Consider the following 24,322-nt stretch of genomic DNA (forward strand, 5'->3'; position numbering starts at 1 on the left):
CAGTGTGACCAGAGGGCTTTGAGTTATGGCACCCGAGGGAGGGGCCCCACATGGGGGAACTGGGAAGGTGTCGATAAAATCCTTCATCTACTTGTGATCGTCAGTGGGGTTCCCTGCAGGCATCAGCACCCCCTTTTCTTTCCCCTCCCCTAAAATGTGTGATCTGGATGGGATCTGACAGATGCAACCCACTCTTATTTCAAGGGGATGGTCTGTGGGGATACTGCCTAGGATTGGACACCCTGTGGCTGGACACTGTTTTCACCAGTGCACCTCTCTGTCTGGGATATCAAAGACCTGTTCTGAACACCCTTCATTAAGTATCAAAGTGTTTGACACTGGGTTCCTGATAGGGAAAAGCTGTAAGGGGGAGGACACTTTTAGGCATGCCGGTGGCTGGTGCCTGGAATGGCCCTGGGAGCTGGTGCCACGGCCGTGTGGGCAGATGTGTGGGTGAATCTCAGGCAGGGGAATGGCAGGAAAGGGGCATTCAGGTGTGCTTGAAGAAATGCAGGTAATACAAAATAAAATAAAACATTTAATTTTGAAATTTTAAGAATACTTGTTTGCAAAATTAATTGGGTCCTAAGTATTTATTTCATTGACTTGCCCATCCTCCCCAAGTTTGGACTTTTGTTTAAAAGTAACTAATTACGGATACCATTTATTGGGTACATGATATGTGCTCAGCTGTATACATATGTCATTTACCCTGAAGTGACCCTCTGAAGGTGGGGCTGTTATTTCCTCAGTTTTGCAGATGAAAAAACTAAGGCCTGGAGTGAGTGAAGAACTTGGCCAAGTTCACCCAGCCAGTACTTCAGGGCAGCCTGTCCTGTCCTCTCCTCTGGCCTCCCTTCGATCCAGTTTCTCCCTGTGATTGATTTTTCTCTCCTGTGATCTTTTATGAATGTGTGTTTAGAGGGTGTCACTGCCCTACCGATGTAAGAAGCTGATAGAAGACAGGATGGCTTAAGGCTGGGGGCACCTGCTCCTGAGCTCACACATAGTCCAGCTGGGAGTCAGGATGCCAAGATTCGCCGAGGGCCAAGCCAGGCTCTGCAGCCACCTGGTTGGAAGTCGTAGGCCGTTAGGCATCACAGCCGATGCTCTTGGACACTTGCCCTTCTTCCTCTCAGTTCCCAGGTTGGGAGAGTTAAGGGGCTTGGATGTGGGGATACAGCAACTGTAAGAGCCTGAGCATCAGAAAGCACCGTTGGGAGAGGGGGCACCAGGAGAGACATCCGAGTTAGGGCAGCAGAGACGGCTGCTTCCGTGTCTTGTGCTGGGCTTGGGTTGCCAGACACATCTGGGAGCTATCCTCTCTCTTCGCCACTCTCCCTGGCTCCAGACGCACTGCCCTAAACTCTTGTGCTTCTGCTTCCTTTGTAGGCTGATAAGAAGGACCCCCAAGGCAACGGCACTGTGGCTGGGTTTGAACTACTGCTCCAGAAACAGCTGAAAGGCAAACAAATGCAGAAGGAAATGTCAGAATTCATCCGGGAAAGGTGAAGCCTGGGCCCCTCCCAGCCCTGGGGCCTGGCACCAGTGTTCCCCGGGGGCCCCGTGGCCAGGGGGCGACAGCACAGGGCTCAGCACTGCACACTCAGCATTGGGCTGGTTAGCACCAGGTGGCAAACTCATGGCCCCTGGGAGAGATCTGGTCAGCAGATGTGTAGCTTTGGCCGATACAATGTTTTTAAATATTTGAACCAACACAAAAACGTGGGTAGATTTCATAGTAAAATCTGGATATTTTGCACACCTTGAAAGAGCAGAAGCGTTGGCAGGATTGCCTCCACATCCCTCACACGACGATTGGCTGGAGCTGAGTAGCAGCTACTCTTGTAGAGGGGGGTGTGTGTTCGTGTTCTCCTTTTGCCACAGTCTCCACCACTCCGTACTGTGTTCTGCCGCAGACCTCTTCACTCCTTTACTTATGTACCTGGCCGTCATTTGAAGCACTGCCCTTTACCATAACCAGTGGGGGGAAAGTTACAGTTCAGTTCATCGTTAGCCAAAACCTGTGTTCGAGGGCAGGAGATGTAGAGCCCTCCTCCTACCCCATCCCTGCCTCAGGGATTGTAACAGTGTTTTGTCTGAAGAGCTTGGGAACACAGATGAAGAAACAATAAATTTAGCCCAATGGAAATGGAGAAATCTACAAAGGGAAAGAGAAGTTCCTTCTCTATCTCCTTCCTCCTCTCTCTCTCTCTCCAAGTTCTGAGGTCCTGTTCAGCATACACTCACATACCCACACACCTACACATACCCACCTGTCACGCATGTGCACACACACACAACGCTTTCCATCTGGAGTTGGAAATATTTATAGCAAATCGCAATATCTTTTAAAATATTTATTTATTTTTTTCTTTATGAGACAGAGTGTTGCTCTGTCACCCAGGCTGGAGTACAGTGGCATAATCTTGGCTCACTGCAACCTCTGTCTCCGGGGTTCAAGCGATTCTCCTGTCTCAGCCTCCGGAGTAGCTGGGATTACAGGCGTGCACCACCACGCCCAGCAAATATTTTGTATTTTTAGTAGGGATGGGGTTTCACCATGTTGGCCGGGCTGGTCTCAGTACTCCTGAGCTCAGGTAGTCCGCCCGCCTCAGCCTCCTAAAGTGCTGGGATTACAGGTGTGAGCCACTGCGCCCAACCAAAAATTTTCCTTTTTAATTATAACAGCCGTAATCAAGTCATAATGCTTTGGCGTTTTGAAGCATCCCTTTCCCTTAGAGGGCCTATTTTCAGATGAGATCGGATGTGTTCAGGGTGGTATGGGTGTAGACAGAGGGCCTACTTATTTGTATAAGGGCCTGATTATTTGTATAATCAGATCCTTATTTTATGACCCATTAAACTGGTGGGAAATGGAGAGGTTGCATGGCTCGGGTTTGAGAAGACAATGGTATAAAACACGCAAATAGGAAACTGGCTGCAAAAGCCAAAGCTTGAATACGCTTATGGTTTATATTTCCATAACAGTGTCTTGTCAGCAAATAAATGGAAACTGCCATTTCAGGACATTCTGGGCTTCCTGGAGACGCATACACCATCTACCTTGGGATCTTGGGAAGGCCTTTTAGTGTCAGGAGAGGTGAGAGCTGAGGCTCAGAGTTGGGAGCTTCCCTGGCTCGAGGACAGGTGCTGGCTGGTTTGCTGGGGTCTTGGTTTCGGGAAGTGGGGCAGAGGTGGAGGTGACGCACTCTTTGGTCCTGGAGGTGAGACACAGGAGGCAGGCAGCGTATGCACCTCGTGTGTCTGGTGCGTGCAGTCGGCATTGAGGAGCTGGGAGTGTGGCATGGATAGATTTACTTTCTACAGATCTCTCTTGGCCACAGTCTGGGGGTGAAGGTAGGGGGATGGAGAGGAAGTGACTGAGGCAGATCAGCTGGAATGAGACTCAGGAGGACCTAGAGACTAGCTGAAGGTGGAGGTGAGAGAAAAGCAGGGCAAGAAGGAACGAGATTGTGAGTCTCCTGATGCCAAGTCATGCAATTATTATTATTGGAATGCCGCCGCCAGGCTTTGTCAACCGCCCTCTCTCCATCATCATACCCTTTGGGTGCCAGATGCTTGGGCGGCTGGGAAGCAAATGCCGTGGTCCCAGCACCTCTGGAGCTTCTCTGTTCGCTGTGTGATGGACCAGGGGCTCTCTGAATCCTGGGCTCTGGCCAGCTCTGGTTGGCATAAGCATAGCTCCTCTGTCTCCCACTGTGGCCCAGAGGACCACTTAGGTGGCGAACAATACCTCTGACAACATGCTTAACACGACGTGGCAGATAATACAGGGCACTCCCTGGGGAGCTGCCTTGCAAATGTGTCAAAGGCCTGCCTGCCGGAAGCTACATCCAAGGCGACTTTCCTCTCCAGGGAAATAGAATCTACCTGCAGCCCTGGGCACTGCCAGGTTTCCATGGAAATACTTGCACCCAGCAGGCTTGACACCATCAGAGGCACTGGGGGTGTGAGACAGTAGGGAGATCTTCTGTTCTGCTGCTGAGGGCCCGAGGCCACCTGGGAGTTCTGGGGCTGGAAGGGAGAGGGGACAGCACTGGGTATTGCTGGTAGTCCATCATGAGTTGCAAGCGTTCATTCCTTCCTTCATTCATGTATTCATTCAGGGGTCTTATGTTTCCCGTACTGTGCTAGGAACTGTGTAAACGCCAGTTCTCGTCTTCACAGCTCTAGGAGACAGGAGAAAATCTCCTCCTTTGCAGATGAGGAGATGGAGGTCCAGACAGTTTTGTTCATTCATTTATCCAACAAGTATTTATTAAGCACCTACTGCGTGTCAGGTGGACAGACAAGAGTCATGCAGTCTCAGAGCTTATGGTCTAGTGGGTTCCTTTCCACGGCTAAGGTGTGCAGGGCAGCAGGGCAGATCCACCGTCTGGCACTGGAGAGCTGATGTGTGTTGGGTTTTCTGTCGTTGCAGGATAAAGATTGAAGAAGACTATGCGAAGAACTTAGCTAAGCTGTCTCAGAACTCCTTGGCTTCTCAGGAGGAAGGGTGAGTGGGTAGGAGAGAGGTGGGAGTGGGGAGGATGGGGGGGTCACTGAGGAAGGGGGATCAGCCACTCATCATTGCTCACTGGCATGGCCCCAGTTTGGATGGGGAGCTCTCCATAGGCCTGGCTGAAGGTGGGCACTCGTGGCTCAGGTAGGTACTCATGACTTAAGATGTGTGCCCGTGGCCCAAGCAGGGCACCCATGACTCAAGGTGTGGGCGTCCACACTCAAAAGGGCACTTCCGGCTGGGCGCAGTGGCTCACGCCCATTATCCCAGCAATTTGGGAGGCCGAGGCGGGTGGATCACAAGGTCAGGAGTTTGAGACCAGCCTGGCCCACATGGTGAAACCCCATCTCTACTAAAAATACAAGAATTAGCCGGGTGTGGTGGCAGGTGCCTGTAGTCCCAGCTACTTGGGAGGCTGAGGCAGGAGAATGGCGTGAACCCAGGAGGTGGAGCTTGCAGTGAGCCGAGATCACACCACTGTACTCCAGTCCGGGCGACAGAGCAAGGCTCCACCTCCAAAAAAAAAAAAAAAAAAAAAAAAAAAACACTTCCGCATTGTCTTCTCTTTAGTGACCAAGGGCCATGTTCCAGATGTTGGAGTATGTCAGAAGCCCCTCTGATCTGACCCCTGCTAGCTGGGCAGCAGCTTCTAGATGCCCACTCCAGCTCCTCTTTCTCTAGGGGCAGGCTGGGAGGAAGCTGGGTATGACAGGGTATTGTACCTGGCCCCTTTGTCTGGAGCTCTCTCCTCTGGGCTTGAGGCACAGGCTCCTTTCCCACTAATGCTGTGACCGGTGAGTGGGACTTGGGCTGGGAGAAGCTTAACCCAACCCTCCCAGCCACAGAAGGATTCCTAGTGGGTAAAAAAGTCTCAGCCCTTATGCATTCCTGGGGGACATGGAATATGGTGCAACCACTGTGGAAAACAATCTGATTGTTCCTCAAAAAGCTAAGCATAGAATTACCATATGACCCAGCAATTCCATTCCTAGGTTTATACCCAAAAGAATTGAGTACAGGCACTCAAACTAATACATGTATACACACGTGCAGAGCAGCGATATTCGTAACAGCCAAAAGGTAGAAACAACCCACGTCCCACCCAGCGATGAGAGGATAAACAAATGGTGGTGTATGCACAATGGATATCCATGGATAGACAATGGAATATTATTTACCCATGAAAAAGAATGGAACACTAATACATGCTACTGTGTGGATGAGCCTTGAAAACATTCTGCTAAGTTACAGGAGCCGGGCACAAAAGATCTCATAGTGTATGATTCCATTTATGTAAAACGTCCAGAACAGGCAAACCCATGGAAACAGAAAGTGGATTGTCATGTGCTTGCCAGGGTCTGAAGGAGGAGGGGAATGGGTTGTGACTGCTTAGGGGCTACCGGGTTTCCTTTTGGGGTGTATATTCATCTGGTTGGGCTGCCACAACAAGATGTCCCAGACTGAGTGGCTGAAACTACAGAAATTTATTTTCTCATGGCTCTGGAGGCTGAGAAGTCCAAGATCAAGGTGTCCGCAGGGTTGGTGCCTGGTAAGGACTCTCCCATTGGGTTGCAGATGGCAGCCCTCTTATTGTGTGTTCATGCAGCCTTTCCTTGGTGTGTACTCAGAGAGAGAGCTCTGTGATGTCTATTTTTTTTTTTTTTTTTTTTTTTGAGACAGAGTCTTGCTCTGTTGCCCAGGCTGGAATGGCCTGATATCAGCTCACTGCAAGCTCCACCTCCCAAGTAGCTGGGACCACAGGCATGTGCCACCACACCTGGCTGATTTTTTGTATCTTTAGTAGAGATGGGGTTTCACCATGTTGGTCAGGCTGGTCTAGAACTCCTGACCTCAGGCAATCCACCAGCCTCAGCCTCCCAAAGTGCTGGAATTGCAGTGTGAGCCACCGCGCCTGGCCAATGTCTATTTTTATAAGGACACTAATCCTATCAGATCAGGGCTGCACCCTTATGACCCCATTTAACCTTAATTACTTCCTTAGAGGCCCCATTGCCAAATGCAGCCACATTGTGGGTTAGGGTTTTAACCTGAGAATTTTGGCAGGACATAAACCTTTAGTCCATACTAGCGTGACGAAAATGTTTTGGAACTAGATAGAGGTGGTAGTTGCACTCACAAAACGGGTGTTTGATTCGGTCTTGTCCTAAATGCGCCTGAATTGTTCACTTTTAAACAGTTAATTTTATGTTATATGAATTTGACCTCAGTAAAAACACAAAGACTCTTAGGAGGTTAGAGCTGAAAAGGTCCCTAGAGGTCCTCTCTCTTCCAACCTCCTTCTGGTGCTGGTCTGTGTTTGAATTCCTCCTCCAAGGGGGAGTGAACCCCCGAGGAAGGAAGACATTCTATTGTGGGACAGCTGTAGTTGTCAGCGAGCCGTGATGTTCAACCACCAGTCCAAATCTGCCTTCATGGCTTGAAATCCTTCAGGGGACTGAGATTTTGCCAGCCCAAATGTGGCTTTGATTAAGCCCTCCACATGAGTTGGCTGTGCAACCAGGCGGCCTCCTTGGAATGGTTCTCACCCTCCCCACCAGCCACAGACCACAGGGCAGCCCAGCAAGACCAGCGTCCCTTCCACAGATGTAAATGAGGTTAGTTCATTCCTGGCCTCCTCCTGCTCCGTGCACGGGGCCTGAAATGGGGCAGGAAGGCAGCACATAGAGGAGCAGCTCTTGCTGCCTGGGAAGGGGCTTTCCTAAGTCTCCTCGTGCCCTGCAACTACTGTGCCGCTCTGGAGTCTTCCGGCTTCCACCTCTCCGGCCTGAGCTAGTGCCAAGGACACTGTGTCCTGGCCAACACGCACAGCATATGCTCCTCACCCGAGCAGTCCAGCTCCGTGAGTCAGGACCACACTGCCATACTGTACACACATGCACGGACAAATACAGAGACAAACAGCACAAGCTCACATACATGCATCAGGGCCACTGCCCCATAGATGTACACATGACTCCTCACCCTGTGTGCCCACATAGTAGCCCCATGCACACACTGGAGCATGAACACAAGCCCCCTACGTACAGTGTGCAACGACACTGATTTACATTTACACACAGCTTTGGACATTTAACCCCATCTCCTTGAAGACTTTCAAAGCAAAGCAGGAGTCTAGAAATTTGGAGCAGTCGAGGAAGATGCTGCTCAGGGAGGCTGGAGTGGGTTTTGCAGTTCAACTTCTGTCCAAATTAGATTTCACAGGATATGTGCACATTGGTAAATAAGCAGAATTCGGCTGTTTGTTCTGCCTTTAGTTTTTCTCTCCTGTGTGGAAAGGAAATGGGATTTTGGTTTTCCTAGTGGGCGGTCATGACAACAACATGCATTTTGACTTGGCGTGCCTCAAACTATATGTTGGAACAGAGATGCATCTCAGATTTTGTTTTGTTTTTCATTAACTGTTTATCAGATGAAAAATCTCTTTTCGAATGAATTTGTAAGTAGCTTTTTAATAAATGGTGACATGACTCCAAAGAGCCTGGAATATTGGAGAGCAGGGAGGCATTCATCAAGGATGCACTGGCTCAGAGGGGCCCATCTGAATGTCTGGAGAGATGTCCTCCCACTTAGCAGTGCCCGGCCTGGAGGTAGAGCTGAGGACGTTGTGTTGGGTGGAAAACCATGGTTCTTCCTTTTCTTCCAGTTGCCCAGAGATGACATTCTCAGGCCACCATGGCTGTCCCTGGGCCGTTTACCTGCCATGTGCTCTGCTGACAGTAGACTGACAGCTCTGTGGAAAGATGCATGTGCTCATACAAAGCGTGGGCACTGCCCAGGGCCTTTTTGACTCTGTGACTCCTGTTCGTACCTCCTGCCAGCTGCTGTGGGTGGCTCAGCTGCAGGGGCAAACCCCTCGCACCTCCCTTTAATCCAATTCCCACTCCTCCCAGGACAGCCTCCATATGCTTCAAATAGTGTTGGCTTTCACCCTAGAGCTAGGAGGCATCTTGAAATAATTTGTGTGTATGGCGTGAGGTAGGACCAAGATTCCTTTTCCTCCTATGGATGTACAGTTGTCTCTGCACCATTTGTTAAAAAGATCATCTGTTTTCCCCCATGGAAACACCTTAACCTCTTTGCAGCAGTCAATCGATCCTAGCTGTGTAACTCTGTGTTCTGCTCTGCTGATCTGTGTAACTGCCAGGACTGCTCCCGCCACCTCTGGACCTCCTACCCACCTGTTGAATCAGGTGGGACACCCAAGCCACCCAGAGGGTGTGGTGTACCCCAGCACAGCTTCCTGGAGCTCAGGCCCTTCAGGCAGAGACAATTGTCAACAGCTTGGATTGCCCCATTTCATACTCCAATGCTTTTCTGGTGGCTTCCCCTGCCAGGATCACTGAGGGGACCTTTCTTTGCTGCTGGACTCCTAGATAAAATCAGGCAGTCATTTCCCATAAACACCCACCTCGGCCTGAGCCAGCACCACCCACCACACAGGCCTGGCCAGCCATCAGAGGGATCTGCTGTGTTCTGTTGGGCAATTCTTTGCTGCTGGCTGCTCTGCTCTAGACCCAGAAGCCTCACCACATGCTGTCTTTTAATCAGCTTTTGCCACTCGACTTTAATGAATTCTCTGGGGGAAGTGGCTTTTTGGATGCTATTAAGTCAAGGGAACATTTCAGCCTGGATTTACTGGCTGTGTTGAAGAGGCTGGGAGCAAGAAAGCAGGGGTATCATTTGGAAGGGTCATGGGGTTAAAGAGCTCCAAATCATAGAGAATGTAGCCTGGGGCCTGCATTGGCAAGTCTTAGGGACTTCAGGCGATCTCTTCTACATGAAGGCCCTCCTTGGTGTGGAGAAGTGATGCCGCTAAGAGGACTTGGCCCTTCTCTAGTAAGCTGTGGGCCGCATCAGGGCTCACAGCTAGAGAAGCAGTGCTAGAGGAGACCGTGCTTCCGAGAATGGCAGTGGGAGCCTTCTCTGCCCTGTGGCTGCATCTAGGTCACTGGACCCACACAGTCCATCTTTGCCCCTTCTGGAAGCCAGGCAGCTGGGGTTTTTCCCATAAGCAGGGCTGCATGGTACCTTCTGTTTGAAAAGAGCTTCTCTGGCTGGGCACGGTGGCTCATGCCTGTAATCCCAGCACTTTGGGAGGCCGAGGCTCACCTGAGGAGTTCAAGACCAGCCTGACCAACATGGCAAACGCTGTCTGTACTAAAAATACAAAAATTAGCCAGGCGTGGTGGCGCACTCCCGTAATCCCAGCTACTCAGGAGGCTGAGGCAGGAGAATTGTTTGAACCCGGGAGGCAGAGGTTGCCGTGAGCCAAGATCGTGCCACTGCACTCCAGCCTAGGTGACAGAGCGCGACTCTGTCTCAAGGAACAAACAAACAAACTAAAAGAGCTTCTCCCTGGAATAGACCCTGTTTCCTTCCTTGATTTATTAGCAGATGCTTGCACCCCTCATCAGCAAACTAGGGAGGGGTGATGTGAAAGCTCTTGGGACAGTGACGGCCCAGGGATCAAGGCCCTCACTGCAGCTGAGGCTTTGGAATGTCCCCATACCTGCTTCCTGCACCTTCCTGGGTCCTTGCGAGCCTCTGGATTTCTAGGAATCCCCCGCCACTCGGCTGTGTGCCACAGTCTGTTTCCTTAGCTTGCAGAGGTAAGGTGAGCTCTCTCGGACCTTGGTGGCTCGTCGGACCCTGTGAGTTGAAACGTGATGCTCATGTCTGGTTTCTGCCCAGCCTCTGCCTCATCTGCATCCGCATTCTCAGCTGTCATATACCTCCCTGAGACCTGGGGTGGAGCCCCACCGTCCCGCCTCAGGAAGGGCTTTGGCTTCTGACCTGAGTCTCATGGTCTTTGTATTGCAGCTCCTTGGGCGAGGCGTGGGCCCAGGTGAAGAAGAGCCTGGCGGACGAAGCAGAAGTTCACCTCAAGTTCTCTGCCAAGGTAACCCCTCCCTGCAGCCGCTCTCCTTTGGTCTTACACACTGGGGTACTGAAAAATAGTTCACAACTGTCTCTCCAGTTTGCCCTGTTCGCCATTTTCCCTGGTGTAAACTTCAAAGTATCAACATGAAGTCATGGAATACGGAGTTGGGAAGACATGCCCAGTGGCTCACCATGAGATGGTGCTTTTATACAGATACAGTAGCACAAATAACCATCAGTATCCACCGAGAGCATGGAAAATAGTAAAGTGTAGTTAGGAGGCGGCAAGTGCTGGGTATTTATTGCCTTGGTTTTTCATTTTTTGTTATTTTTAAAAAGACAAGGTCTCACTCTGTTGCCCAGGCTGGAGTACAGTGACATGATCATAGCTCACTGCAACCTCAGCCTCCTGGGCTCAAATGATCCTCCCACCTCAGCCTCCCAGGTAGCTGGGACAACAGGTGCATGCAGCCACGCCTGGGTAATTTTTTATTTCTTTGTAGAGATGGTATCTCAATATTTTCCCCAGGCCGGTCTTGAACTCCTGGCTTCAAGCAGTCTTCCTGCCTCTAACCCCGAAAATGCTGGGATCACAGACATGAGCCACTATACCTGGCCTGTTACTTTTGTTTTTAATATAATTAATTCAATTATAAGTTTATATCATTTCCTTTTGATAATGGCTGTGTTTAACAACCAGCAAACAGAATTCCTGAAAATTTAACATTCGGCTCTTGGGAGCCATTGGGAGCAGGACTTAACACACCCCCCGGTTTCTCAGGGCAGCCCCTGAGTGATGAAGCCCTGCTTGCTTTTTGCCTGGCTTTCAGAGGGATGGAGTAGCATGTCCTGTCTCTTCCTAGTGTCAGGAAATACTAGGTTATGCCAAAGGAATAATTTTTTTTTTTTAATTTGTGGTGGTTGCAAAATTTCAGAACAAGTAGAGTCCGTCCCTTCCTTCCTTCCTTCCTTCCTTCCTCCCTCCCTCCTTCCCTCCCTCCCTTCTTTCCTCCCTCCCTCCCTTCTTTCCTCCCTCCCTCCCTCCTTTCTTTCCTCCCTCCCTCCCTCCCCCTTTCTTTCCTCCCTCCCTCCCTCCCTTCTTTCCTTCCTTCCTTCTTTCCTTCCTTCTTTCCTTCCTTCCCTCCTCCCTTCCCTCCTTTCTTCCCTCCCTCCTTCCCTCCTTTCCTCTCCCCCCTCTCCTTCCCTCCCCTCCCCTCCCCTTCTCAGTCTCACTCTGTCACCGAGGCTGGAGTGCAATGGCACGATCTCAGCTCACTGCAACCTCCTGGGTTCTCCTGCCTCAGCCTCCAGAGTAGCTAGGACTACAGGTGCCCACCACCACGCCTGGCTAATTTTTTGTATTTTTAGTAGAGATGGGGTTTTACCATGTTAGGCTGGTCTTGAACTCCTGACCTCGTGATCCACCCTCCTCAGCCTCCCAGAATGCTGGGATTACAGGCGTGAGCCATCACACCCCGCCGTAAAGGGTCCCTCTTTCATTTAGTTCTGAAGATTCTAGCGCCAGGACTCAAGGGCAGGGTGTTTCTGTCCTATTCCTATCCTCAGGGCTCAGGATGGTGCCTTGCACGTAGTAGATGCCTCGTAAATATTTTCTTATTGAGTCATGAGTGAACGGAGCCCTCTGACTATCTCCGCCCCACCCCCAGTCTTTTCAGGTCTCCTTTCTCTCAAGATTTCAAGTGACTCTCCCCTCCCCACTTCCTGGCACATATCTCCAGGTTTTCTGTCTGACTCTCAGCTAATTTTTAGATGAAAAATAAACTAAATCTCTCAGTGAAATAATCCACTCTAAAGTGTACGTGACTGGGCTACCCATTAACAGTCTTGCCTTTTAAAGCAACAGGAGCTGGGTGTGGTGACTCACGCCGGTAATCCTAGCACTTTGGGAGGCCGAGGTGGGCGGATCACAAGGTCAAGAGACTGAGACCATCCTGGCCAATGTGGTGAAACCCCATCTCTACCAAAAAAAAAAAAAAAATACAAAAATCAGCTGGGCTTGGTGACACACGCCTGTAGTCCCAGCTACTCGGGAGGCTGAGGCAGGAGAATCTCTTGAATCCTGGAGGCGGAAGTTGCAGTGAGCCGAGTTAATGCCACTGCACTCCAGCCTGGTGACAGAGTGAGACTCTGTCTCAAGAAAAAAAAAAAGAAGAGGGACCTCTCAGAGTGTACCATCCCAGTGATCCTGGCCGCCTCTCTCTTCCCTCTGCCCTCCCATCATCACTAGTCAGACACAGCAGGGTAAACTGCCTAAACTCTGAGTCTCCCTTCTTTAAACACATCCTTGATCATTTGAAGGTAGCATCCCTCAAAGATGGTTGCTCCTTCCTGGGGCTTCCATGTTCAGCACTCACTGGTCCTGTCTCTTTCCTTGTGCCGTTCCCACTGCAATTGCAATTCCCTGCTTTTGGGATCCCATACAACGTACCCCACGATGGTAGTCGGCACACAGAAGGCAGAATGAGTGACTCAGATGACTGAGACACGTGAGAGGACTTTCTAAGGAGCTGGGTGGGAAGAGGGAACAGAGCTGCTACAGCTCCCCGTGGCTTAGTGTGCCCCAAGACCGAGTTGACACCCAGATGTGAGTGACAGTTCCCAGCTAGTGAAGGCACGCTAACTAACCTCATTACTCCAAGTGCTTCACAAGAAAATTGCTACTCAAGTCCTGGCAGAGAAGGGAACTCCATGAAAGGGTCTTTTTCCTGCGGTACATCCAAAACAGCAAGTTATTTTTCAGCAGCAGATCATGAGTAGCTTTTTCCTCCAAGGCCTCCCTTCTCCTGTCGGAGCCCCCAGCAGCTCCATTCTCTGCTGTGGCGGAAACTTCCATTGACTGGCAAGATGCCTGGGCGGGCTGCCATTATGATGGGGTGGGGCTGGGAGCCAAAGCTGTGAGCTTTGGAAAGCTCACCTGCTGGGTCCCCGGGAATCTTGGTGGCATTTACTCCCCATCCGCAGGACCCCTGATTCTTGATTGTTTAGAGTACTCAACAGGTGGTAAAACCCTCTCTGACCGGTAGTGGTGACGTAAGTGGTGTGGATGGCTGTGCGTAGGATTTAACTCATTGCCGTCAACCACCGTGCGAGATGGCGTCCCCATTTCACAGTGAGAAGAGGTGGGGTGAGATCACAGCCCGTGGTCACACAGCCACGTGGGCTCAGTCACAGAGCAAGCAAAGGAGAGGAGTGAGCGAATAGGAGACTTGGTCCCCAGAGCTTTTCTTCCAGCAACACCCCCTCTTTGGCAGACCAATGGCATTGAAAACACAGCCTCTTTCTGAACCTCTGCCCTTCCAGGGTTTGCCAATGGACTGGTGCAGACTGACCCCGGACAACCAAATACTCAGAGCATTTTTAAGTTAGTGTTCAGGACACAGGGGGGACCTCACCATTCAGCTGACGGGAAGCTCATAAAGACCCGTCATGCAAAACAGACTTGGCTACAAGAGGCTCTTGGCTGCTTCCAGCCTTTCGGTCAGTGTTGGTGGCCTCAGGCGATCATCGCAGCAGCCTAGTGGTTTTACGGAGATTCCTTGAGAAGAAAGTGCCTCCAAGGATTTATTTAACTGCCATGAATAATATAGCTCCATATGCTGAAAATCCTTTTTAACGTCTGCTCCAAAAGACTTATTGAAATTCTGCTCCAAATGCTCTGTGTCAGGGGTAAAAGCTCTTTAAGAAATGCAGGCCGGGCACAGTGGCTCAAGCCTGTAATCCCAGCACTTTGGTAGGCTGAGACGGGCAGATCACGAGGTCAGGAGACCGAGACCATCCTAGCTAACACGTTGAAACCCCATCTCTACTAAAAAATGCAAAAAACTAGCCGGGCGAGGTGGCGGGCGCCTGTAGTCCCAGCTACTCGGGAGGCTGAGGCAGGAGAATGGCATGAACCCGGGAGGCAGAGCTTGCAGTGAGCTGAGATCCGGCCACTGCACCCCAGCCTGGGCGACAGAGCGAGACTCCGTCTCAAAAAAGAAAAGAAAAAGAAATGCAATTCTGTTACAGCAATTTTTCTGGTTTTTCTGGTCCACTAGCTCAAGCCATTGCTAACAGCAACAGGTTACTAAAGAAATCAGAGTGCTGTATACAAAGGAAGTTACACCTGGCTCCTGCTGAAGATGGGAGAATAGCAGAATTCCTTCTGCTGGTAGAAAATCTCATGCAGTAGAGGCTGTGCGTTCCATCAGAAGATTTAGGGGACAGGAGTGAGGAGATATAAGTTGTATCTCAGTACTGTCACTAACAAGGCTCTGTGACCTTTGTGACCTTGGGCAAGTCACTTAGCTTGCCTGGGGTTTTATTTCTTCACGTACGAAATGAAGAATTCAGACCGCATCAGTCTCTTTACACTTATTTGACAGTGACTTAGCAATGATGCATTTTAGATGAACGTTCGGAACCCATCTGTAGGTGTCCACTCCGGTATCTGCACACAAGACATTCACACACATCTGCAGCTGAAACACGTTTCATAAAACAGTATCCTCCTACTTAAAATGTACTCTGGTATTTCCTGTTCACGTCTGGTCTGTTCTCACCAAAAAAGCTGGTCCCGGCCCATTAAATCGATTTCATAACTCTCGGCCGCACACCGTCTGACAAATATCAGACTAGACAGTGTCTGAAATTCCTACCAACTTAGAATTTCTCTTATTCTCTTCTGATGTGTGAGATGAAAAGGAAGCAGAGAGAGCGAGAGTTTTGGAAAGAAAAACTGATGGGCCCATGACAGGCCAGCCTGAGTCTGCAAGGACACACTTCCAGGAAGGACTTCTGACTCCTGGTTCAACAAAGATGCTTAAAAGTTAAGAAAGAGTACTAAAGATGCCAGCCTAAAAATTTTAAAGGAAAAAAAATTATGTCTTTAAAAAGTACTTAATATCGACTGGGCGCAGTGGCTCATGCCTGTAATCCCAGCACTTTGAGAGGCCGAGGCGGGCGGATCACAAGGTCAGGAGATCAAGACCACTCCGGCTACCACGGCGAAACCCCGTCTCTACTAAAAGTGCAAAAAAAAATTAGCCAGGCGTGGTGGCGGGTGCCTGTAATCCCAGCTACTCGGGAGGCTGAGGCAGGAGAACTGCTTGAATCCGGGAGGTGGAGCTTGCAGTGAGCCGAGATCGCGCCAATGCACTCCAGTCTGGGTGACAGAGCGAGACTGTCTCAAAAAAAAAAAAAAAAAAAAAAAAAAAAAAAAAAAAAGCTTGATGTCTGTAGAGAGATGGAGATTCTGGCCATCCTCATCTATGGAATCAGATCACTTGTGATAGCAGCGTCGTATTTCCAGAATGTCATTTGAATTTGGGAAAAGCTTCTTGGTATATTGGCAGGTTCATGGGCTTTTCCCCAGACCACAGAACCTGGAGCTGGGGTCCAGGAAACCTTAATGTTGAAAACTCTTCCAGGTCATTCCTGGACATACTAAAGTCTGAAAATCACTTGCTTTCCACATCCTTAGAGACCCCAGAGTTTCTGAGTCAGCAGGCTGAACTGACTTTCCCAGATTCCCGGAGTCGTACAGCTCTTCCTATTCAGCAAATGCCAAACCTGTGTACCTGGGAAGGGGGTTTATTTATTCTCATAAGCTCTCAAGATTTTTGTAGCATCCTGCAAACTGCCACCAGATGGGGATGTTTTCCTATACAAGGAAGGTTCTGGGGGCTCAAAAAAATAGGACATATTTTCAACTAACACGAGGAGGAGAGAGGTGTTTGGATGGCCAGTTCTCTGTTAGTCTTTGAAGGCCATCCAGTGACAAAGCTGTCTTGTCACCCAGGGGATTGGGCTCTGAAGAGTTTGTCATTCTCTCTACAAATACAAAAGGGGCGCTCACCCTGCACCAGCCCAGGTCAGACACTGGGCACAGCAGTGCCCAAGCTAGATGAGGCCCCTGCCCGCTTGGCGCTCCCAGCCCCATGTAAGTCAGTTACTTAGAATAAGGACACCTATGTCCTGGCGGTCTCCAGAGAAAAGGATATTGAACAGCAAAAACCTAGCAAAGAGGGAGAGGAGAGAAGTCACAGGACCCTCGTTGGGATATCGTCTGTCCAGGGAAGTTGAGCTGCGCTCCCTGGAGACACCTCTGAGACAGGTGGAGGTGGATTTGTGGTGGTGGGATGGGCATAGGTTGAAGAGACTTGCCTGATTCCAGGCAGTGGGGTGGGAGGGCTGCACAGGGCTAGGGTGCCACCTGCCTTTGACCACAGCAGGTCCCGTTGATCTGTTTTCTTACGAAATAAATGTTATGCTCACAACCAAAAAGAACACATTTTAAGGAGAAGTTCTTTTAAAGGGGGAGGTGGGGCGGGAAAGAGGGAAGGAATAAAAGAGAAGAAAAAAGCTTAAAATCCTGACGCCACCCAGCTCTTCTGGCAGCATAAACCCTTTACTCTGGCTCCTGGGATACAGGGCGGTTCCCTTTGGTGGGAACCTGTGTGCCTGTGTCCCAGGCAGCCCAGCAAGCTGAGAATGACTCTGAGCGCAGTGCGGGAGAGTTGCCACTGTGTTTCCAGCAGGCCTCCAGGAGTTTCCACCGTCAGTTCCTCGAGGTTTGGACCCTGTCTAGCTCATCTTTGTATTCTCAGCACCTGCCATGGAGTAGATGTTGGATAAATAGGACTGACCTGAGACCTCTAATTGAATGGCATTCATTCGACTGTTCTCTACTGGAGCTGCATACCCCAGTCACTGTGCTAAGTGCTTGGAGACACAGATGCTGATGTGGTTTCTGTCCCCAGAAAGCTCTCAGTTTGGAAAATAAGGGAGAGAGACACAAGAACAAAGCTGTGCAGGAAGCTGTGGGATAAAATAAGTGTGTGAGGTTATTATTATTATTATTATTTTGATAATAATATCAAAATAATTACTATTTTTGTCAGAGTGTCTCTGTCACCCAGGCTGGAGTGCAACAGCATGATCTCGGCTCCCTACAACCTCCCAAGTTCAAGTGATTCTCCTGCCTCAGCCTCCCAAGTAGCTGGGATTACAGGTGCCCGCCACCACGCCCAGCTAAATTTTCCTTTTTTTTTTGTATATTTAGTGGAAATGGGGTTTCACCATGTTGACCAGGCTGGTCTCGAACTCCTGACCTCAGGTGATCCACCTGCCTCGACCTCCCAAAGTGCTGGGATTACAGGTGTGAGCCACCATGCCCGGCCCATTGATTATTAACTTGATTTAGCCATTCCACAATGTATACATATTTCAAAACAACACATTATAAACCATAAATATAGGCAGTAAAAAATTCTAAAAATAAAATTTACAAGCTGCAGAAGCCAGAAAAAAGGAATTAACAGATGGGGAAATCAGAAGGCTCTAGTTGCTAACCACTTATCCTATAGACACGTGTGCTGGGGCCTCCTGAGCTAAGGTGACCTGTATAAACTGAGACCTGATAGGCAGCCACATGTCAGGGGGTGTCTCTCACCTTCCTGCCAGGTCGCTGCCCCAGACTCATCCTCACCTGCCTGGGGAAGTGGGGGTGCCCCTCCTACCCCTCCTCCCTGCACTGGCTTACAGCTGACATCCTGGGTCCCGAGCGTGCTTCTCCACTCTCCCAACAGCTTCACAGCGAGGTAGAGAAGCCCCTGATGAACTTCCGTGAGAACTTCAAGAAAGACATGAAAAAGTGCGACCACCACATTGCCGACCTTCGCAAGCAGCTCGCCAGCCGCTATGCCTCAGTGGAGAAGGTGAGAGGCCCAGGACGCTGGGCCGGGGCAGGCGCATCAGGGGCTGCCTGGAAGAGGGTAGGGGACTGGGAAGCCAGCAGTGGCTCCATACGCCAAGGCGGAGTCTTTGTCCCCAGGTAGGGGAATAGGGGGATGTCCAAGCCTTGTGCCCACACCTGAGCACTCCGCCCATCCAAGGGCAGATGGAGCTGCCTCCCCGTGGTGCTCGAATGACCACCCAGAGGGCCAGGGGTGCGAGGAGAGGCTGCAGCCACAGTGGGCGGTCGAGGGGCTGTAGGCGACCAATTAAACCCCGAGACTGGCAATGCTGGTGCTGGTTCACGTGGGGGCCCATGTTTAAGCCTCACTGGGCAGAGTCCTCCTGACTCAGTCACCCGCTTCCTGCTCTCCTTCCTGCTTAGGGACGATGCAGAGTCCTGGGTGGTCTCGCCTCGAGGGAGCTGATGTTCAACCTTAGAGGGAAGACAGCATGCCCCAGGGACTGATTCTCAGTCCCCCGTGCCTTAGAGAGGAGAAGGGGGCTCAAAATACTGGGACACCCTGGACCCAGTCAGCTGCCGCCACCCAAGGACCACAGAGATGCCAGTGGTGGCCTGGAGAAAAGGCAGTAGAGTGAGGGGCATGAGAGGGTCAAGGCGTGTCCAGCTCCGGAACAGGAAGGCTGGTGCTACCTCCTATGAAGTACTACAGGGAGGTGGCACAGGTGGCCTTTGTGGTCCCTTCCAAGCACAGGGGATATGATTTTAGGACTGCCCAGGTCCCCAGTCTGTATGCAGGCTCCATCAGGGGAAAAAAACGTGATTTGAGAGATTGATGTAGGCTGAGCCCCGATGTCACTGGAAGTGGCAAGGATGAAAAGAGCTAGCTTGTAGCCTCTACCTAGCTGGGTGGCGCCACTCTGGCTGCTGGGCCTCTCTGGGCCACTGTGGCATCATCCACACAAATGAGGGGTAAAAGGGCTCTAAAGGGAAGCTAGGCTGCGTGGCCCAGGAGGCCCACTGGCTCCAAGCTTTACGAGCAGCTTCTCTGTGTCCTTGCATCCCAGGCCCGGAAAGCCCTCACAGAGCGGCAGAGAGACCTGGAGATGAAGACCCAGCAGCTGGAGATCAAGCTGAGCAACAAGACAGAGGAGGATATTAAGAAGGCACGGAGGAAGTCCACACAGGCTGGTGAGTGCCAGGCACCCTCCCGGCCTGGTCAGTGCGCCCAGAAGGAGAGGGCATGGGGCTAGGAGATGGGGTGACCAGGGAGGATGCATCTCTCCTTTGCAAGACTGCAGTGGGGAAATGACTTACCTTGTTTCCCAGGAGGTACCCCCTCTTCTCTCCTCTGTGACCCACACCCAGAGATCTCAAAGGAAGAGACTTTGGGGATCAGAGGAAGGAGACAGGCCAGGCTAGTTCTGGGACATGGTAGAGGCTGGACTTCTTACTGTCTCCCTGGTCATGGCTTTTTAATTTTTTTTTTTTTTAATTTTTGCACAAGCCGCAGATCTCTGACCAGGAGGTGAACAAATTCCTTCATGCACTGAGAGCTCAGGGCCCTGTCCCTGTTCAGAGCCCACAGAAGCGCACAGCCCACCCAAGCTGCCTACCTCCCCAGGAAGCAATGCTCTCAAGGTTCACCTATGGGGATGGGCTCCTGCCCTGGGAACAGAGGCTGACAATTTGTTTAAAGAAATAACCAGCTTTCAGTCTCTTGGAAGGAGTCTCGCAATGAATTGGTTTCTGCTTCCACCTAGTGGTAAAAGTTAGCTAATACACAAAGAGGAAGAGAAGGCCTGGTAGAAAGCAGTGAAAACCTCAGTTTAACTAGGAAGCCACGTTTTACTGCACGAGAGGACACGCATGTTACCTCTGGAATTAGAATGTGTGCCATAGTGTTAAGAGTTTGGTCTAACACTCTTCACCTCAATTTCTGGTGAGCCTGTTAGAATTCCTTCATTATAGAAGAAAGCATTCACCTTACATAAGGTAGGATAGAAATAGGTCAATAAAAAATAATATAATAGAAGGATAACATTTTTTATACAGATCTTATAATGCACAACAATAAATTACTGGATCCATAAATAGAAGGCACAATATATTTATTGGTAGAGAGAAGGGGGGCCACATAAGGGGAAGAGATCTGTTTAAATTATTTAGTTATTAAAAAAATAAATTGTAGGCCAGGTGCAGTGACTAACACCTGTAATCCCAGCAATTTGAGAAGCAGAGGCAAGAGAATCAGTTCAGCCCAGGAGTTCGAGACCAGCCTGGGCAACATAGTACCTCATCTGTACAAAAAAAAAAAATTGAAACAATTAGCTAGTCATGGTGGTGCATGCCTGTAGTCTCAGCCACTCAGGAGGCTAAGGTGGAGGATGGCTTGAACCCGGGAGGTTAAGGCTGCAGTGAGCTATGATCACACCATTGCATGCCAGCCTGGGTGACAGAGAGAGACTCTACCTCAAAAAAAAAAAAAAAAGATATTGCAAAAACAGTATTGGTACATGGCAAAATATTTTAAGCAGCAGACAAGAATATAAAATGCTCTTCACAGAAATAATCACCATCTCTTCCTAGTGTTTTGATTTTTAAATATTTAAATTTATATAAATTTGATCATACAGTCTGTCTTCTGAACTTCTCGGAAATACCGCTTTTTCATTTCTATAAATCTTTTTGCCCTTCCATTCATGCATATCAAACTTTTTAATGGCTGGCCAGTGTCCAATTGTATGGTGGTACCCAAATTTATTTCATCATTCCCTTAATTGAGGTTTAGGACTCTCAGCCTGTTTCCGAGTGCTTGCCAGCCAGGGAAGCTGTGTTACTGTACCTGCATCTTTGTGTGTGCCTAAGACCAGATCTGCATATAGAGAGAATATAGATGCTGAGTCAAAGGGCATTATTCATCTTGATGGATATTTCCAAGTTGCTTTCCAGAGAGAGCACCCATCAACAGCATCTATGAATAATGCCTGTTCTCTAAATGCTTATCAACATTGTGTGTTACCAAGATTTGAAATCGTTAGTGAGAGAGGAAAATGATATTTTGTTTTTAATTTGCTTTTCTCCATAACGCTGGTTGAGTATGTAAAATATACATATAAATCATTTTGTACTTTCTGTGAACTGACTAACTCATATCCTTTATATCCTTTCCCCATTGACCATAGATTCTTTATCTATCAGGGAGATGAGCCGTTTGTCTTTTTTTTTTTTTTTTTTTTTTGAGACGGAGTTTCACCCAGGCTGGAGTGCAGTGGCGCAATCTCGGCTCACTGCAAGCTCCGCCTCCCGGGTTCACGCCATTCTCCTGCCTCAGTCTCCCGAGTGGCTGGGACTACAGGCGCCTGCCACCATGCCCGGCTAATTGTTTTGTATTTTTAGTAGAGACGGCGTTTCACTGTGTTAGCCAGGATGGTCTCGATCTCCTGACCTCGTCATCTGCCTGCCTCGGCCTCCCAAAGTGCTGGGATTACAGGAGTGAGCCACAGCGCACGGCCCGTTTGTCATTTTAATTGTAGATATTTTTCCTAGATTGTCATTTGTCTTTTAGTTTTGTTCTTTGTAATTTTTTTTTTTTTTTTTGCTTGTCTATTTTTTGTTGCCGTTTTTCTGTACAGTGATATTTCCCATAAGAAGCCTAGATTTTGGAGCTGATTTAGATCTTTTCTTTTTAATCACCTAGAGGGTTTTTTCTTACCTTTTTTTTGTTGTTGTTTCAGGTGTTTTTGTTTTTGTTTTTAAAACAGTGAAGGCTGGCCGCGGTGGCTCATGCCTGTAATACCAGCACTTTGGGAGTCCCAGGTGGGCAGATTACGAGGTCAGGAGTTCGAGACCAGCCTGGGCAACATAGTGAAACCTTGTGTCTACTAAAAATACAAAACTTAGCTGGAGTGTGGTGGTGTGTGCCTGTAATTCCAGCAACTTGGGAGGCCAAGGCAGGAGAATCACTTGAACCCAGGAGGCAGAGGTTGCAGTGAGCCGAGATCATAGCACTGCACTCTAGCCTGGGCAACAGAGCAAGACTCCATCTCAAAAAAAGAAAACAGTGAAATATTTAACCCACCAGACATTTATTTTTCCTTACACTGGTGGTCTAACCATATTCCACAGTTTCTTATTTGTGGTGTTTTTATTTCTGCTATTTTCAATATGTTTTGCTATTTGGGTTTTCATTTAATCTCTGAGCCAAGAATTGTTTCAAAGAAAATCTTTACATGTTTACAAGCAAGGGCTTTGTTGCTATTTTCTAATCTTGCTGTTTTTTTTTTTAACGTAGTTTTATTGCGTTGTCATCAGATAATACGGTTTCTCATTCCTGTAGTTCAGAATCATTTTGTGATGAAAGTGACAGTCCTTAGACCTAACTCTGAAAAATGCCACCTCTTCTGAGCGATCGCTGGGGCCAGCCTCCATGCTTTAGAGCATTGTCTCTTTTGATCAGCACAGTCCCCCTGCAGGGAGGTATTTTTATGCCCTACAACTGAGAAGACTGACGGCAGAGAAAATGAGAATCTTCCATGAGCTACACGGTGGTGGAGCGGTGAAGCCAAAATTCAGTCTCCTCTCATTCCAGAGACCCTGCTTGTCGCCATTTTTCTGAACAGCCTGTTGCTTAGGAAATGCCACCTGTTCTTTCCTTCTGTTCCTTTCCTCCGTCCTCCTCATCTTTTCCAAGGCTTCTAGAAGGAAGGACGTCAGGTCCTCGGAGATCAGGATCATCGTTGTCATCTTCATCACCACCATAGCCCATATTAGTATTTGGCTCTCTACGCCCATCTCTATTCTAAGTGCTTTACAAATATTGACATATTTATTCCTCATAAGAACTTGGTAAAGGTACAGTCACTATCTCCATTTTACAGATGAAGACACGGAGGCAAGGGCAGGTTAACTGACTTGTCTACGATTACACAGCTAATAAGTAGTTGAGCTGGGATGACAACAAAGGCATTCTTGTCCCACAATCCATGGTCTTAACCAATACTGTTCAAAAAGGTCCACTTTCAAGCTCTTGGGCTGCCATAGAGAGAAGGCACAGCCCGCTTCACCTACTCTGTTTCCCGATTCTGTGGAAGTTCTTGAAGCATTTTCTCAAAATCAGGATGGACACACAGGGCTCAGGGAGTTGCACAGTGTACAGAGCAGCACGCCACCCTCCTCCTTGGCCAGGCAGGAGCTCTTGGTGGAAATGCATTTGCATTTGGGAGGCCGAGTCGGGCAGATCACAAGGTCAGGAGTTCGAGACTAGCCTAGCCAATATGGTAAAACCCCGTCTCTACTAAAAATACAGAAACTAGCCAGGGGTGGTGGTGCACACCTGTAGTACCAGCTACTCGGGAGACTGAGGCAGAAGAATCACTTGAACCCAGGAGGTGGAGGTTACAGTGAGCTGAGATTGCACCACTGCACTCCAGCCTGGGTGACAGAGTCAGACTCCATCTCAAAAAAAAAAAAAGAAAAATACATTTTACAGTGCGGTATCCACTTTCTTCTCTCTGGGTCAGTGCCTCTTGGGATCAGGGGTCCAGTCACTAGCCTTGGACCAAGAACAAAATGAATAAATGCCTTGGTGTGGGCTCTGTTACTCAAGGCACACTTGCCCCTGGTGTGTGGCACAGCTAGTGAAATGATTCGCAGCTAGGCCTTGGGTATGGAGACCTAACCTTCCCTATTCTCTTTGACTTGCCTATCAGAGTACCTATGAGCCACAAGGATGATGCTACAGGAGTAACTTTGACTCTACTCAGATTCCTAAGTTCCACTCTAGCATTCTGCTTCTAGAATTACTAGAGAAAATTACTTCATTCTGGGGTTCACTCATGAGCGTTTTCCATCTCGAGCAAAGACCATGATGCCCTCCTCTTTGCTGGAGCCCTATGCAGATCAGGAAGCTACGCTGAGACAAAGCTGTGCACGAGGGCTGTGCTGCTCCGCCTGCCGTGTGCACACGCATGACCAGAGCTTCTCATAAACACGCAGTCTCCGATTCAGTAGGTCTCGGATCTGTCCTGGGTTTCTGAATTTCTAGCCGACCCCAGGGGATACAAGTGCCACTGTCCCACAGACGGTGATTTGTGTAGCAAGCTTCCAAGGTGCTGATACACTTAGTAATGTTTGCAATTACTCCACAGTGTATTTTCTTCCTAATTACAAAATGTTCCAGACATACATATGATAACAGA

At 49.2% G+C, this 24,322-nt stretch overlaps 1 protein-coding gene across 10 annotated transcripts in view; it reads left to right on the plus strand.

Annotated features, from left to right (window-relative positions):
• The window catches only part of GAS7 (growth arrest specific 7), a 291,891-nt gene that overhangs the window by 257,512 nt on the left and 10,057 nt on the right, over positions 1-24,322 (plus strand). For all 10 annotated transcript variants that reach the window (XM_033184549.1, XM_033184554.1, XM_033184559.1 and 7 more), the window contains 5 exons: positions 1,393-1,508; positions 4,445-4,519; positions 10,367-10,445; positions 18,016-18,144; positions 19,190-19,313. In XM_033184549.1, the coding sequence (XP_033040440.1) occupies positions 1,393-1,508; positions 4,445-4,519; positions 10,367-10,445; positions 18,016-18,144; positions 19,190-19,313 (523 nt within the window). The remainder of the gene's footprint in view (positions 1-1,392; positions 1,509-4,444; positions 4,520-10,366; positions 10,446-18,015; positions 18,145-19,189; positions 19,314-24,322) is intronic.

Source organism: Trachypithecus francoisi, unplaced genomic scaffold, assembly GCF_009764315.1.
Source record: "Trachypithecus francoisi isolate TF-2019V2 unplaced genomic scaffold, Tfra_2.0 Lachesis_group20, whole genome shotgun sequence".
Taxonomy (NCBI): domain Eukaryota; kingdom Metazoa; phylum Chordata; class Mammalia; order Primates; family Cercopithecidae; genus Trachypithecus; species Trachypithecus francoisi.